Source organism: Calidris pugnax, unplaced genomic scaffold (genome assembly GCF_001431845.1).
Source record: "Calidris pugnax isolate Ruff unplaced genomic scaffold, ASM143184v1 scaffold81, whole genome shotgun sequence".
Classification (NCBI taxonomy): Eukaryota; Metazoa; Chordata; class Aves; order Charadriiformes; family Scolopacidae; genus Calidris; species Calidris pugnax.
In genome coordinates, this window is record NW_015090880.1 from 7,932,293 (window position 1) to 7,948,475 (window position 16,183).

The 16,183-nt window shown below is 40.3% G+C and overlaps 1 protein-coding gene across 5 annotated transcripts in view; it reads left to right on the forward strand.

The window, feature by feature from the left end:
* MAGI1 (membrane associated guanylate kinase, WW and PDZ domain containing 1) overlaps positions 1-14,010 on the forward strand; it is an 82,290-nt gene extending 68,280 nt beyond the window's left edge. Inside the window, exons 16-22 of one of the 5 annotated variants that reach the window (XM_014946734.1) lie at positions 130-333; positions 4,645-4,735; positions 4,854-4,917; positions 5,907-6,053; positions 7,271-7,409; positions 9,400-9,488; positions 11,098-11,596. In XM_014946734.1, the coding sequence (XP_014802220.1) occupies positions 130-333; positions 4,645-4,735; positions 4,854-4,917; positions 5,907-6,053; positions 7,271-7,409; positions 9,400-9,488; positions 11,098-11,154 (791 nt within the window). In that variant the 3' untranslated portion in view covers positions 11,155-11,596. Of the gene's footprint in view, positions 1-129; positions 334-4,644; positions 4,736-4,853; positions 4,918-5,906; positions 6,054-7,270; positions 7,410-9,399; positions 9,489-11,097 lie in introns of all 5 variants that reach the window. The other 4 variants (XM_014946730.1, XM_014946731.1, XM_014946732.1 and 1 more) reach the window with 4 other exon arrangements.
* The last annotated feature ends 2,173 nt before the right edge of the window (positions 14,011-16,183 follow it).

Consider the following 16,183-nt stretch of genomic DNA (forward strand, 5'->3'; position numbering starts at 1 on the left):
ATGCTACGATAATATGCAACCTACGGACACTTTGATTAATTGCATGAAATAAACTTAAAAAAAAAAAAAACAAAAAAAAAAAAAAAAAATACAAACAAAACTAAAACAACCCCCAAACCAATACAAAAGCGGGAAATGCATGTGTGGCCATGCCTCACAAAATAGGTCGGATAATTGAAGGGAGTCCCGCAGACCGCTGTGGCAAGCTGAAAGTAGGCGATCGGATCTTGGCTGTGAATGGGTGCTCCATCACCAACAAGTCGCATTCAGACATCGTCAACCTCATTAAGGAAGCGGGAAACACCGTTACCCTGCGCATCATTCCAGGAGATGGTAAAGTATATGTTTCCTGCTGTCTTATCTGACCCTCTCGTTGGTTTTGTTCCCGGGCTTTTTTGCATCAGTCAGAGCTGCAAAGTCACAGAGGACTCAATTTCCACTCCCACTTTGGGAATTAGCGGTGAGGGAGGTTGTGAGTCTTCCATAGCTTTATTTTTTGCTTCTTTCTGTAGAAATGGGAGTTCTTTTTTAAAATAAGGAGGTGCTGATTCTTCATTAAAAAAAATAATACTCCATTCTATCCTGTTCTTCCACTTACCTCCTTAAAATGATCTTCTGTAAATTTGATGTATATCTCAGTACACTTTGATTTGGTTCTTAGGATAATAATGCAGCTTTAGAATGTGTGGGGATCACTCCTTAATATGTGGGATTCCTGAAGCTTTGTATATACTCAAGCAGGCTATAGAGTAAAGAGATCACAGAAAGGGATAAACACTTTGTCATGTTTTAAGCTGTTTGAAAAGAAGATTTGGTTTTATTCCGGGTAAGTTGCTTTGGGAGCTAACTCAGTACATTTTGAAATGAGTTTGTTAAATGGTGATGGCTCTGGAGCTGCTCTGTGCTTGCAGCTGATCATTGTAAGAATTACCCTGGACAGGATCTCACTGTTTCAGATCAGAGGGAAAGTGCAGGATCCCTAATAATATGCTGATGCTTGGTACTAGTTTCAGGTCATTAAAAATTAGGATCTGTGTCATATATCAGTTTCATTAAATTGATCCCTAGCTGTGATGCCAAATAGGAACATAGAAGAAATATATGTAAAATATCTGTAACAGAACTAAAATTGGTGTCATTCTAAATTCTAAGCATTTTGTTTGTTCATTGTCCTGCTCTGCCGTGGATGGGTTCACAGGGAGAACTCGTTAGGCAGAAATCCTTTTACATTGCTCTCTTTTTAAGCTGAATCCATGGGTATAAGATTTGATGGCTTTTATATAGCGCTAAAGAGCATTTCTTAAGGGTCGTATGGGACTTTATTTGCATTCCGTTAAGTATAGAGAAAGCATGATTAAGTTTGAAGGAAAGGTTGGGAAAGCATGGCTGAATTGATCCTGGTACCTGTAAAGCAGAATGAAGAAGTTGCATGATGAGATTTCCAGTGAGAAGCACTTAGTAATTGCTAATTCTCACACTTTCTAATCTGAAACATGGATATTGTTACCCCACAGAGCATGATTGTGCTATCTGTAAAAACAAGCCAGGTTGAAAAATGATCTGGTTATAAATTATTTCTGTTTAGGATAATCTGTTTTGCTTAAAGGCTTTATTTTCCTACTGTTTAGTGGCTACCGGGTCAAATGGTGTATGATCCTTTGCCGCTTCCAGCAAATTGACTATTCATGAATAATAAAATGGCTGTGAATCAGGTATAAGAAATAAGTATCTTTGGAATGGTTTAAGATTTTTTAAGAGGAACGTAGCCTCCTGATGTGAATGCTCACACAGTCTTGTTCATGCTGTACAAAAGACCATGTTAAATTGTTTAGGTTAGAAGGGAGATCTGTAGCTGTGACTGACATTAGGTATTCCTAGAGAAGTTGGAAAGCTGTAATTTAGAGAAGGAGTCATCTCTTTTCTCTCATAGCAATGCAGACTTCAGATCTTCTTATTTATTGTCCCTTTGAAATTTCAAGTTGGGTGGCCAACTCTGCATAGTATTACCTCCATTTAATTTCCAAAAGCCAGTAAGACCAGACATTCAAAGTCACTGAGAGTTTTGCTCTAAAACCCATGAGATTTAAGAAATTTGCCTTAATGTTGTTTTCTTTTTGTTATCTTTGGGTGCTTTTGTTGATTTGTAGTTTTATTCGTGTTGATTTTGAGGTGCTTTTTTGGTAAATATAAATGGTCTGATAGTGTACTTGAAGGGGGAGGCGGAAATAAATCAGAAGCTGTGCTTCTCGGATAAGTGTGAAACTAAGACTCACCACAAGACTCACAATAAACTCACATTTCTAATCTCTTCTAACATTATTGAAAACAAAAAGGGGTTTTGCTTTGTAATAAGTCTTGCACCAGCTCATTGGCGTAGACCATTGCAGGAGTGTGTTTGCAATGAAATTATGATAGTTTAAGGTGCTACCAGCTGATGCAAGGATACAGAAACCTGAAAGATGACAAGCTTAGATGAGGCATTTAATTGGTGTCTGAGTGTTCTAGGGCAGAACAGGGCAAAGAATCAATTTAAATATATAGGATTTAGAAAGTACAAGTGTAATTCTACTAGAGATAATTTTTCTTGTATTTGTGTTCTGTTCCACTTTTGCACGGTGGCTGGCACACGTCCTGAACCCGTGGCTAAAAAGCTAGCAAAATTATGCACAACTCCTGACTCATGGGATAGGGTGGGCTAAAGATAGATGCAGTACAGTGGAGTGAAGATACAGCTGTACCAAAGATGTGTTGTTGCTCTGCTTGGTATTCTTAGTGTGACCTACTAAAAGGGTAGGAATCTTGCATTCTCTTTGAAGCCCATCTTCATCAGATCTCCAAATATTTGTGGAGGATTTCAGAGGCTTTTGTTGTGGATGAATCCAGAACACATAAACCACGTTTCACGGCCTTCTTATGTCGGAGACCAATTTTAGCATCAGGGCATCTTTACAAAATACACAGGATTATTTCTTAAACTCCAGCAGTGTAAGCACACAGAGGCACGGCTCCTTACACAAGCCAGCTGTCAGTGGCACGTTCTCACAAGGACATGTTTTGCTCATGCCTACCCGGAGAGGTGCAGGCAAACCCAGGAGCTTCTCTCGCTCTCTGAGCCACTGGACACAAGCCAGGTCTGGTCTGGAAGATGTTACAGCTCCATATGCTGAGGGTTTGGGGATGTTCACTTGGGCACAGTGCTGCAGGCAAAGGAGCTGTGCTCTCGCTGCACCCATCTGTTTAAATGTTTCTTCTTTTTTCTCTTTCCCTTTTCCTGAGTTTCGCTTGACATGCAGTAGCTGCAGAAAGGAAAAGCCTTCACCTCGTCTAGATTTCTCCACAGTTAAAATAAATCCACGAAATAAAATAAGTTCCCAGGACCAAATAAGCCTATGACCACCATCTCTCCTTGATTCACGCAAAAAATCTCCCATTTCTGCAATATTGTATTGCAGCTGGACCCTGTTTAATAATGGCAGATTTCTCCATAGTCAATAAAATGAATTACCGGATGCCTGGAGCTTAAGAGGCAAACAAGGGCAGGGTAGAAGACCTTGTAATTTTATGTTGGAAAGCCAGATGTTTCCACCCGGTTTTTGTTGCTGTTGTCTGATGGTGCCTTTTTTTTAAAGTGGAATTGGAACTAGATAAATTCAGTCAAAAACCAAGATACATGGCCTTAGTTTTAGGCAGAATTTTAAATGAGTTCTGGGTTAACTCTGGTCTTATTGAAGTCTATGATATAGCTCTGAAACGGCAAGGAGACTGTTTTGCCGTGCCCTACTGTGAGGGACACCTAAATAGTCCCTTTTCAGTCGTGCCTACAGGAACTCCCTTCCCAGTTTTGTGAAGCAGGAGAGAGGGCCTCTCCTGGAGGCACCTCCTTCTGTGTGTAGAGTAATCTGGCATTTGCACAAGCTGATGTTGGGCTGAGTGCTCTTTACTTTCGCATAAATTGTGTTTTGAAGTTAATCCTGCTCTCAGTATTCTCTTGGTGAGCCCTTCTGTAAATGGTACCCAGAGCTGCTGATGCATTTGGTAGAGGTGGTTCCATGTCCCTGTGTGCAGCTTTGAGTGCTCAGGCAGCAGCGGGTTGTATTTCAAAGATGGGTTGCAGTAAGTTTGGGTTTTAGCCACATTCAATATCACCTTGTGAGGTATTAGGTAAATCACATCTCAATCCTACTGAAGATTGCAGTTTCTGACAGAGGAAGCACTGCTAAGTTTATAATCCATGGAATAGTTATTGCTACTATAAAATTAATCCAGCCAACCTACCGTATTTGGAGACTTTAATGATTGGAATTCATGTCGTTAAACAACAGACAAAATTGTCTTCAACCCTTCTTCCAGAAGTCAGTCTTCATTCTTAGTGTGCCTGATGGTCAAAGGTGTTTCTAATCCAGATTTCCCAATTTTATTTTTTTTCTTTTCCCAATTGATTGTACAGCTTCATATACATAATTACTATGACTTAGTTTAGATTTTAATCTGTTAATTTTTGGATTTAAAACATTTGAGCCAATCTCAAGTTATTTAAAACCAACATAATGATGCTTTCCAGTGAAATGCCTTTGGAAAACTTGTTTATTTTCAGTGAATAGCCAATGGTTTGCACTCATAATGAAAAAAAAATTTATTTTGCAGAATCCTCCAATGCTACTTTATTGACCAATGCAGAAAAAATTGCTACAATTACAACCACACATACTCCTCAGCAAATACCACAGGAGACCAGGTCAGATTGTTTTCCTTGAGAGCGTGTTGACATGCTCTCTCTTCAGTTACCTCTTGATCATCTTCACATCCCATGAGCTCTATTTTTCCTCTCTCCCTCTTTCTCTTATTCATTACAGCAGGAACAACACCAAACCAAAGCAGGAATCTCAGTTTGATTTCAAAGCACCCCAAGCAGCGCAGGTAAGGAGTACCTTTCTAATTGTTTTGTTTACCACAGACTGTTGCTTCCAATCTGCTTGAGGGCTGTGTTCAAATATTTCCTTTGAAAAATCCTACTGGGAGGTTGTTCTCCCTCGGTCTGTTTGCTGGAGAAAGAGGAATTTGCTGATGTGTTATGTGTTGCTGTTGTTTCAGCTGAGAAACATTTCCAACACATTCTCATCAAGACTTTTAGGAAGGAAAAAAAAAAAGAAAGAAAAAAAGCTGATGTTTTTACGACAGTAATAATTTATGTGTTTGTTTATTGGCTTGTATGTTTTGAGGGACCTCTCCAGAAAGTGCTGTTGTGTGTAAATGATAAATTCAGAGGACAGAAAAGGGCAAAACCTAATAAGGGGCAATAGCTGGAGTGTTCCAGCTATTATTAGAGAGATTATCTGTCTCACTGTTATCTTTCCTTGCCACTGGCCATCCCAGAAGTAACCTCTTCCATTAAGGGTTTCAAAACATCCTTACACTAACAGCATTTGTGAAAAACAATGTGTGTGCTTCTGAGCTTCTTGTAAGGGAATAGATGAGGTGGTAACAAAAAGAAAAGCCACCACCATGGCATAGACTCATCCCAGGTCCCACTAGACATTTAGCTAAAGGCTGGAAAAGAGGTTGCCCCAGCCTTCATTTGGAGTTAGTGGAACACTACCACCCTCCCGAAATGTGCCTTTCTGCATGGGCACAGGGGGTGGTGTACGACAGAGGTGCCTAAAAATGCATGGGATGTGGCCAAGCATTCAAACAGCCCTTTGCAGACCACTGCCAGCACTCCAAATTGCAGCGTGAAGTCTGAGGAAGCAGGAAATCCTAGTCTGTGTGTGAAAATTCAACTAATTCTTTTTTTTTTTTTAGTTATAAGTAACAAAATTAATAATGCTCATTGATTGAATAATTTCAAAATGAGAGTAGAGCAGCATTTAACTTTCTGTCTAATTGCGCGTATGTTGTCTTCCCTCCAGCAGGACCAAGATTTTTACACTGTTGAGCTGGAAAGAGGAGCCAAAGGGTTTGGCTTTAGCCTGCGAGGTGGCCGGGAGTACAATATGGATCTGTACGTGTTGCGGCTAGCGGAGGATGGTCCAGCTGAGAGATGTGGGAAGATGAGGGTACGCACAAACAGATTTAACAAACCCCTTTCTTTGCACTAAGCTGACTTTCCTGCCTCTCCCTTACAGGCACACCTTCTTCCACGCCAGCTAAAAGGAAAATTAAATGTTAACTGAAAGGAGCGGAGGTTCCTATTTATTTCTGTCAATGGTTTCTGTCACTCTTTGTACACACTCTGTAGCAGTGTGTGTGCATTGGAGGAATTCACTCCCTTGTTCCATCCCAGGTTTCCAAATTCTAATACATAATCTGACTTTTAAAGCCTAACAAAGATCCAAGTAGCAATGAAAATGTAATAGCCACAATCTTTGTCAGCTCTTTTAAAGCTGCAGCCGTGCATAGAGGATTGAGGTGTCCCACTTGATCCTCTCCTCTGCTAGCGGGCAGAGTGGGCAGAGAGCATGTATATTGACCCATGGATTACAAAATTATAATTTAGTTTTTGATCAGTATTAACTGTTCACTTCAGATATCAGTTAAATTATAAGCATTATAACCAGAGCATGTGCTATAAAATGCCTACAGAAAAAATAAATTGACAAGTTTTATGTAGTCCTTGCCTCTCTGTTAGAGAATGCATTATAACTTTACTGCATGTCTTTTTCTTCTCCAGATATATCATGCAAAGGGCATTTTCAAAATTCTTTTTCTAGGGGTAGATTTATAGGTCCAAAATTTTTGCTGATGAAAATAAATCAATGCTGCCCTGTGGAAGTCAATGCTTTGACAGGCTCTTCCAAGACCTGTTTTCCTATCCTGATAAATTATTATATTTACAAAAGCAACTTTTCTGGTTCTTAATAGGTATCTATATCCAAGTGAGAAATGGACCTGGAAAAGCAACTTGAACATTCCTGTTACAGCAGACTGTAAAACAACCAACCTCTTTGACCAAATAATTTTGATTACAAATAATCAAAATAACACCAGTTCTAACACAGCTCTAGCTATTGAGCAATACAGGAACGCAATGTGGTTTTACAGAACAGCAATGAAATATTTTGATACCTTAAGCTTTTTCTGTCATCTTCAAATCCCAAGCCCCTACACAGGTTTTTGAGGCTTGTCACTGGAAGGATTTGGTCCTATTTAGCTTCACCTGGTGCATAGCTGTTCTTCCACCTTTGCTGGGGCCATTGTCTTGTGGTCTGCTGGTGGTGACACTTGTGGGGGCTCGTTCCTAATCTTAGACTCTTTTCTTCTATTACATTGACAGATCGGTGATGAAATCTTAGAGATCAACGGAGAAACTACCAAGAACATGAAGCACGCTCGGGCCATCGAACTGATTAAAAATGGTGGCCGCAGGGTCCGCCTGTTTCTGAAACGTGGAGATGGCTCTGTCCCAGAATATGGTGGGTCAAACTATGAAAACATTCCTTTCTTCCCTGGCATCACTCCATGAATGATATGTCTCAAGATCTGAAGCGGGAATTCTTTTTTATTTTCCTTTCTCACCAGTGTCTTACCAACCTTTGCAACATATGGTTAATTGCCTCGCTTGTGCTGAATTTTCTACACATTTCATCCTTTGCTTGCTTCCATGGACTTGGGGCGCAGTGTAAGGCAAGATCATCATAGCAGTATTTTTGGTGATCAGAGAGGAAAACAAAACAAAACAAAACAAAAAAAAACCTTATTGTCTTGTCCAGCCAAACAAGGAATGTTATTGAACTGTGCCAAACTGTTTCTCAGCGGCTGAATTGTTGTTTCAAATAGGTCTCTACTATCAATGCAAAAACCGGGATCCTGAGTTACTATTCTGAAGCAGTGATTTTTTTTTTTGGTTAGGTTTTTCTCTTAGTTCCTGTCTGTATCCATAGACATGAATGCCGAGATGGCTTACGAGATTTTTGCCTTCCCTTTAATATTTATGTAAATATTTATAAAGTTATTTAAGAAAAGAAGGGAAAAAAAAAAAAAGCTTTACTGCAAAAATATATTGATTTGGCCTCCTGAGCCCTTTTCTCCCCTCTTAAACTGTCTGCTGGTTTCAACTAGTTAATTTGTAAGGTCTGAAAAGGTGAGGAGGTTATGAAAAGGTGCTCTCGTGTCTGTCTTGGGGGAAACATTCCGACCTCGTTTCTTACTAAGAATTGCATTAGATTTCCTTTTCTTCCCCCGGAGGTTGGATTGCTGGGTGGCTTAACTTAGCACGCTATTTAATATTATAATTATGTCTTATTTATTTGAGATAATTGTCAAATATTGTGCCCTCGATGGAGGGCTACTCCCAACCAAAGGTCTTTGAGGTTTCTATAGAAACTGATGATTGAAGGGATGTCCTTTATACTTTTCTCCCCGTATTTGGGTTATTTCTGTGTCAGTAAGTACTGTGTTTATCATTCACTCCATGTCCTAAAATCAGAAACAAAATCCTTTTGCACAATTTATGAACTAGATTTTCTTTTCATTTACTGTACCACGTTGGGGAGTTTCTCCTCCCTCTGTTAATTATTTAACTTTAAATGACCAATTCAGAGTATAACCAACAAACAATTGAAGTGTTGAACAATACGGAAGGGAAGTTGTGGGTTTACACTTCTGTAATATAAATAGCACACCGGAAGGTTCAATGATGGCACTGAAATTCTGTAATGTTCTTTCTACTTTTGTCTTTTCCTATACTCCTTTGGATGTACAGTACTGTATCATATGCTAGACTGCATAAATACCCTGTAAATTAAGTGCTTCACTTCTCAAAGCATATGTCTGTTGCACTGAGGATGGAAATCCACCACCAATTTTCTTTTGGCTAATGCTAAACCACTAAACGTTCATTCTCCAAGCAAGGATTTAATATACAGGGGTTGCACTACTGTAAAGAATATCCTTGTAACATTTGGGACTCCTTCCTCTCTTCGTTCTGTTCGCTGCAGTCGCAAATGGTTCCTCTAATAATGTTAAGTTCCAATATTTTTCTGACTCGATTGGAACGTGCTTCTCTATGAGGCTGTATATTTTTGTAATGAGTTTTGTACTTATTTTTAATGTTGTGGTCTCTGGTGGACTTTATTTTTCGTTGTTGTTTGATTGTTAATGTTTTTTCTATGACATTCTGTGTCGCTGTTCCAGCTGTCTTTTAGAATGGATGCTCTCGTTGTCTGGGTTATCGAATCACCTCTTAGATGTCTCTTTATGTCACGATAATAACAACTGCTGTCTTTGCAGCCTTATATTTGGGTGAAGCCTAGACAATCTGACTGGAAAAATAAACTTTCTTTATTCTAAGATAAAATATGAAGATTTTTCTTTCTTTCATCTTTATTATAGGGAATCTAAATTTTCTACTTTTCTCTTTCTCTTTCTCCTACTTTTCTTGGTGCTGGGCTCTTCCTTCCTCAGCGATGATACCTCCTAATATCGCTGCATGTATGAGAAATGACAAGCTCGGGGAGTCTTGCTTCTACCTTATGGGCCATAATCAAACTACGGTTTGTAGCTAAAATCAATATTAGGTGTTTTTGTGCTGTGGCCTAATTCCCTCACATTGCTTTCCGCTTTGCTATATCTTATATGTACAGCAGTTCATTCCGAGCACCCTGCGTCCCCCGAATTGTAAGTACACCACAGGACACCTTTAAACCTCGCTTGTACCTTGGGCGGTAGCCAGGTTGCTGCAAGCCACGTGCTTACAGCCACGGAAAAGCGGTGTGGTCCCCGGCTGCTGCCTGAAAAAGCTAATAAGCAAAAAATGCACACACGTGAGTTGCCACACGGGTTTCACCTGGAAATCACAAAACTCATGGGCCCACGCACACACCGACCCTCCCAAGCTAAGGAATGGCAGAGCCACCCAACGGGAGACGCTTTGCCTGTTGGCAGGAGGAGAGAGCGTGTAGAGTGTTTGGCCTGGGGGGAGGGAAGACACAAAGGAGAAAAACAGAAAATACAAAAAAACTGTCCCCACAAGTGTTTGTGAGGGTTTTCAGTTGTTGTCATCGGGGTGTAGCCCACCTCCAGGTGGGTGTCTGGCTGCGAGCGGCAGGAAGGCCGCAGGAAGCCTAGCGAGCGCCCGCCGAGCTGCTCTGCAGAAGTTGCTTTAAAAAAGGAAACAATAAGCAAATAAAAGCAGCGCTCGCATTAAGTCAGCGCAGCTACTTTAATGTTTGCCGTGTCTATAATGAATCATTCATAAACATCCGTTACAAATGACGTGGGGAATTGTAGCTTAGCTACAGCGCAGGTTCTTTAGGTTTGGGGTTGGGGTTTTTCCTTCTGCTTTGCAGTTCTCTCGCAGAGGTAGCTCAGCTGTATTTTACCTGAAGTACTACATTAAAAATAATGAGCTGGAGATTAGGTTTTAATCAAAGCCATCCTACATATTACAATATCTTTCCATTGCTTTGAAATGAAAAAAATCATAACTTTTGTCATCATTGTTCGAATCATTGTGGCAAAACCAAAATCTACCCTAGGCCTTTTCATAACGTGGTAGAACTAAGTGAGATTAAGTAACGTCTTAAATGAAATGGAAATTGCACAATTACAGTCTAATTCTCACACCTTCAAAATGTTATTTTACAAGGTGAAAACGTAATAAACAATTCTATTTTCTGTACATTTTCTCCTATTTGAAACAAGGCCTCCCACACCTGGAAGGCAATTCTTTCAAAAGACTTAAAAGAAAAAAAAAAATCCTTTCCTAAAGGCCCTTTTTATTGGAAACTGTTCAAAAAAACAGCCAACAGCCCGAACTACAATATATATATATATTTATTTATTTTTTCCCACTGGAAAGAAAGTAGTGTAACCGAAACACTATGATTTGGGCTTGGGGAAAATGTAAAATGCCCCCTGACCAGAAGAGCATAAAGATGATATCGGCTTGGACCAAAACACGGCTAACGAACAGAGCAGCACCAGTACTAACCCGTAACTCTCCTTGTTCGCAGTTAAATTAACAAAAGCTTCGGTTAGCCTTCGCTGACTGCTTTAACAGTTGTTTGTTTTTGTCACTAATGAAGTCTGAAGAGTGATAAGTGGTGTCACGGCGCCGCGGAAGGCATGGGTACCAAACGCTTTGCTGTTATTTTCTTTCAGACCCCAGCAGTGACAGGAACAGTCCCGCCACAGGTTCACAAAATGTATCGGAAATGAAACCCGTGCCATCCGACCGACGGCAGCACCCATCATCGGAGTCCAGTTATCCACCAGACCTTCACAAATCATCACAACATGGGGACAAGCGGACTTACGTTAGAGACCTAAAAGGCAGCAGAGAGTTTAGCAGACATCCCAACGAACACCACACTTGGAATGGGACTTCTAAAACCAACGACCACGTGCCAGGCAGGAGGACGGAGAGGTCGCCGGAGAGGAGGCGCGAGAGGCAGCCAGAGAGGCCGGTGGTGAACGGGCAGAAGAGGAGGTCTCCCGAAAAGCGGAGGGAAGGGACGAGGAGCGCCGACAACACTTTGGAGAGGCGGGAACGCCACGAGAGGAGGAGAGACCTCTCCCCGGAGAGGCGCAGGGAGCGCTCGCCCGGCCGCCGGCGGCGCTCGCTGGAGAGACTCACGGAGCCCAGGAGGTCGCCCGATCGGAGAAGAGAGAACTCCCTCGACCGACGGGCCAAGTCATCCGACCGGCGGAGGGAGAGGTCGCCCGACAGACGGCTCCGGGAGGAACGAGCCGGCCACCGGGAGAGGGAAGAGCCCGGCTGGAAGCAGGAGCCGAGCCGCAGGCACCCCCCCGAGCAGCGCAGGCGGCCGTACAAGGAGTGCAGCACCGACCTCAGCATCTGAGGGGCTCCTGCGGGGTCCCCCGTCGCCTTCCCCCACCCCACGGGAGCGGAGGAGAGAGCGCGGGAGCTGAATCCATCCGGCTTTCGCAGGCGAGGAGACATCCGGCACCTGCTCATCCTACAAACCTTTTATGCAGATGAAATCTTAAAAAAAACAAAACAAAACAAAAGTGTTGTGCCTGATGTATAATATTAAAGAAAGTATTTTTCAGTGTATTCTTTTTTTTTTTTTAATTACTTGCCAAATGTTGGTCCTAAAGGATTATAAAAATTTTGTTTCTACATTCTTTGTAGATTTCTTAAGAGTAATTCCTTTATTGGGCTACTTTCCCCCCCTCCCCAATATAGTAAATGGGGGTAGCCGGTAATATAATATAGGCAAAGGATTTTATCACCAAGTTTGAATAATTTGATCCAGACTGTTCTCTAGTGACTCACTGCTACACTGTATGTAGAAAATTTTTTAAGGGTTGGGGGTGGGGAAGGAAGAAAATTGTTCATCTCAGTAGGAATGGAGCGCTCCTGCTGAAGGAATTAAAAGAGAAAGAGACAAATGTTCCTAAAATTACAAGAACTGTTTGAAGAGACTACTGTTTCAATGAAGGATATTTATAATAATATTAAATAATAAAAAAAAAAAAAATAAATACAAACCCACACAGCACAAGATGATTTACGATAAGGAATTTCTAGTTTGTTCTGTGAACAGTTTATACTTTCAGGCCCCCTCTACAGGATGCGCGAAGGCAGAAAGACTGGTAACCACCATGCCTGTGTCACACACTAACGTAGACTGTTGATCTCTCATTAGCCTCAGCAACATTTAATGATAATTTCATTAAGGCAGCCGCTGCAGCCCTGCTCATCTTCTAGATGTATATGGACAGCAACCCGAGCATGCATGGTATTGTGTGTCTGCTTTGGAGCAAGGGAAGGGATCGGGATCCCGGGACAAGGCACGATGCGGTGGGAGCAAAGTCCTCTCTCTCGGAGTAGGTGTATTCCTTCTGCTCAGACAAAACCAGTGGGCTTCTCTTATTTTGCCAAATTCCAAAAGCTCTCTCTTCTTCTCGCTTTTTATTTAAAGTTTTGGGTTTGTTTTTTTTTTTACTGGTTCATCCTTACTGAGACAAAAGGAGTGCACTTGCTGGGAAAAAAAAAAAAAAAAAGGGAAAAAAAGGAAAAAAAAAATTAAAAAAAAGATGTATCAAAGGAAAACCACAGGCAAAAAGAGGCAATCAGTGGGACAACCTGGTTGTAGAAGCCTATCCATACTGGTTATATGCTGTAAATTTGAATCTAAGAACAGCAGCAAAAGGGAAAACCTGCAAGTTTCTAAGTTGTATTTTCAAATTTGCAAGTTGTGTGGTAAGTCTGCTGTAGTATTGGTATAAGATTTTAATGGATTACTGCCTAGCTGAGCCAAAATGTTTGCCGTTACTGTTGGACCACTAAAGTAAACTGCTGCTTTTTACAGTGCATTGGTGTGTACATGTAATACTGTTTCACATTTTCCATATGAACACAAAAGCATTGCAAGTCTATCACTGTTGTTGCCATGGTACTGTAAAAACAAAACCAAGAAAGAAGATGGCCGATCATTGTGTGTACAGTTTAAATTGTAATTAATAGAGCCTGTTGGAAAAAAAACCAAAACTGTTGCCTTTTTCTTGTATAAAAGAGGATTTATGACAAAATTTAGCTGTGAGGAATGTGATTAAGTGTTTATATTTCTGAAAATGGAACAAATTGATTCAGGGGATATATTTTAATGTAAACTGAATCAGGTATGTAAAGCTGTTTTAAAATGGGAGACTATATAAGTAATTCTAAAGCTTTTGTTGGTTTGAATATCATTTCTTTCTTCATGGTGGGCCTGCTTACCTATTATTAAGCACTTGTATGCAGTCTATGTTCCTCAATCATCATTTCTTGCAATGTGCTATAGACATCATGCTCTTTTCTGTGTTGATGAAAAGCAGTATGTGGGCCAATCTTTTTTATAAAACACTATGCATATATAAATACTACATTGTTCATAGCTTTATTTGATTTATTTGGTTTATACATAACACTAGTCTGAGTAGATGTGGACTTACCCAGTACGAGCTTCTTTCCTTGGAACAGACACTATGTATATGATGTAGCAACAAAGAAGGAGAAAGTCTGTGAATGCTATTTTTATTATCAAATAAAGTTTTCCATACAAAGCATACGAAGAGTGTAGTGATAAGATAAAGGAGGAGCCACACCTTAACGTTACTTACTCATCCCTGTCTAAATTAGTAAACTATAGGTTACAGTCTCCAAGGGCCATCCATTAAATTAATCATTTGACAAGCCTTAAAGCACAGGTTCCCAGTTTTCCAATATAAAATTTTCTTCCCCAAATTACCCAGAAGCTAAGGGTTTAGGTGAAGCAGGGTCTGTTACTACATCTGAGTTGTGTATCACTGGTCCTTCATACTACTTCAGCACGTGCAACAGTGTAAAATCAAGACAAGGCAGCAACTGCTCTATTTCCATTGTTGACATTGTTGTTGCCATTTATATATGTATTTATAGGTGTGTATATATATATATATCACTGAGAGTGTGTGTCTTCCATATCTTAGATTGTAAAATGTGTAAAGACTATTAACTTCAGGTTGCAAAACTGTTTACCTTCCATAGATTTTTAAAATAACTTTTAAATATCGTATTAAATATCAGGATCCACTCATATGTTTTCCTGACAATTCAGCTCGCCTGCTGGGCATCCTGGCAGCTTGAGAGCATTACCAGTGAATGGTTTGTATTTCCAATCACAGCATCTGCAGAGGGAATTGTCTTATGCAGCCTGAGTCTTTAGGGATGGGGTTGGGTCACTGAGAAAGTGTTTGGATATTTTAGGTTTGAATCTTTTATGATGTTCAATGCCTTTTTACTCTGACCTTGTATCGTACTGGTACACGCTGGTTCTGAATTTGTATATTCTGCTGTTACTACTGTTTGTCCTCTCCTTGTTCACATTACAGCATAGTTTAAGTGGTCTTGGAGAGCTGATTAGGTGAGTCTCAAGCTTATGAAGTGTGTCTTTGAAGTGTTGAGCCTTAAGCTAAAGAAGATATTACATAGTTAATATCAAAATTACATCTTACAGAAACGTTCAATTTAAAAAATGCTGCAAGTTGACAAAAAGAAGTTATTCAAGGACCCTTGTTAGTGGTGGTATCCTTTCTAGTGCTTCCAAACCCACTGAGAGCTGGAGCCCTGCTCTAAAGCATCAGCATTTGCCGCTCCATATTCCATGGTGCAGCCTTATTCACTTTAATTAATTCCAGCCTTACTTCTGACCATAAAATATTTTTCAAAACTTCTAAAAATGAAAAGAAACCCTTTTTTTAGATTGCATCTTGGCTCATGTTTTGTCAAATGATGTTCTACAACGATGAAGCTGCCAAGACGATGAATTAGAGTGTGTTTCTGATGAAGAACTGAAAAGTTTATGAAGTGGTAAGTGAAAAAGCTCTGCAAATTGGTATTGTTAGTTTTGGGGTTTGTTTTGGGTTTGAGTTTTCCATGTTTTTTTTATCAGTGTTACATGGTTGGGATCCTCTGTGCTCAATCCTGTCATTTGCATAAGTGCTGATTAATACCTTGAAGGTTTTTGTCTATGGAGGGACTGGTCAACCGGTGTGGAGAACTAAGTAAGTTTTGAACTTTTTGGTTAGAGCTGCGAATAACTTCTGGGTTTGCTGAGCTACATTTGCTGCCTTTATACCCTTTCACTCAATACACTCCCTCTTGAATATTCATTCCTTGGCATTCGAGCCAGTGTTTTATTTAATAGTGATCTTGTGTTAAATCCATCTGCTGTAGTGTGCTTGTTTTATCACCGGAGTAGTAATTATAGACACTGTTCTCCTCCTCACTTTGATATCTTTTGTTACAACAGGCTTTCAGCTCTGTCTCTTGGCTGACTGTTCTACTGAAGAACGTTATAAATGGCTCATAATATGTTCAGTTTATTTGGCTCTCATAAATAGTATCAGGAAAAGATGTCATTTATGACCCACTGCTGCCATCTGTAAATGTGTGCCTGTTAGGCCTTTGGGATTGTATTTTCTTAAGATTTATTTTTTAAAAAGGCAGAGTAGGAACTAAAAAAAAACATATCCCAATTTATTTAGCAGTTATTGTAAATCGCGTGAGTCTGAGATGATGCCAGTTTCTGGTTTGGATGTGATGCTAATCCATCAGCATTGCTTCCTGGGTATATAATGAAGTGGCAGTAAAGTGTCACACAAATGGAAAATTGTGGGTTTTCAGGACAGAGAGGAGTATAAAATATGTGCTGCCAGAAGAGTTGCTGCTTAATGCGTGTAGAGATTCAGTGGCTGGGAT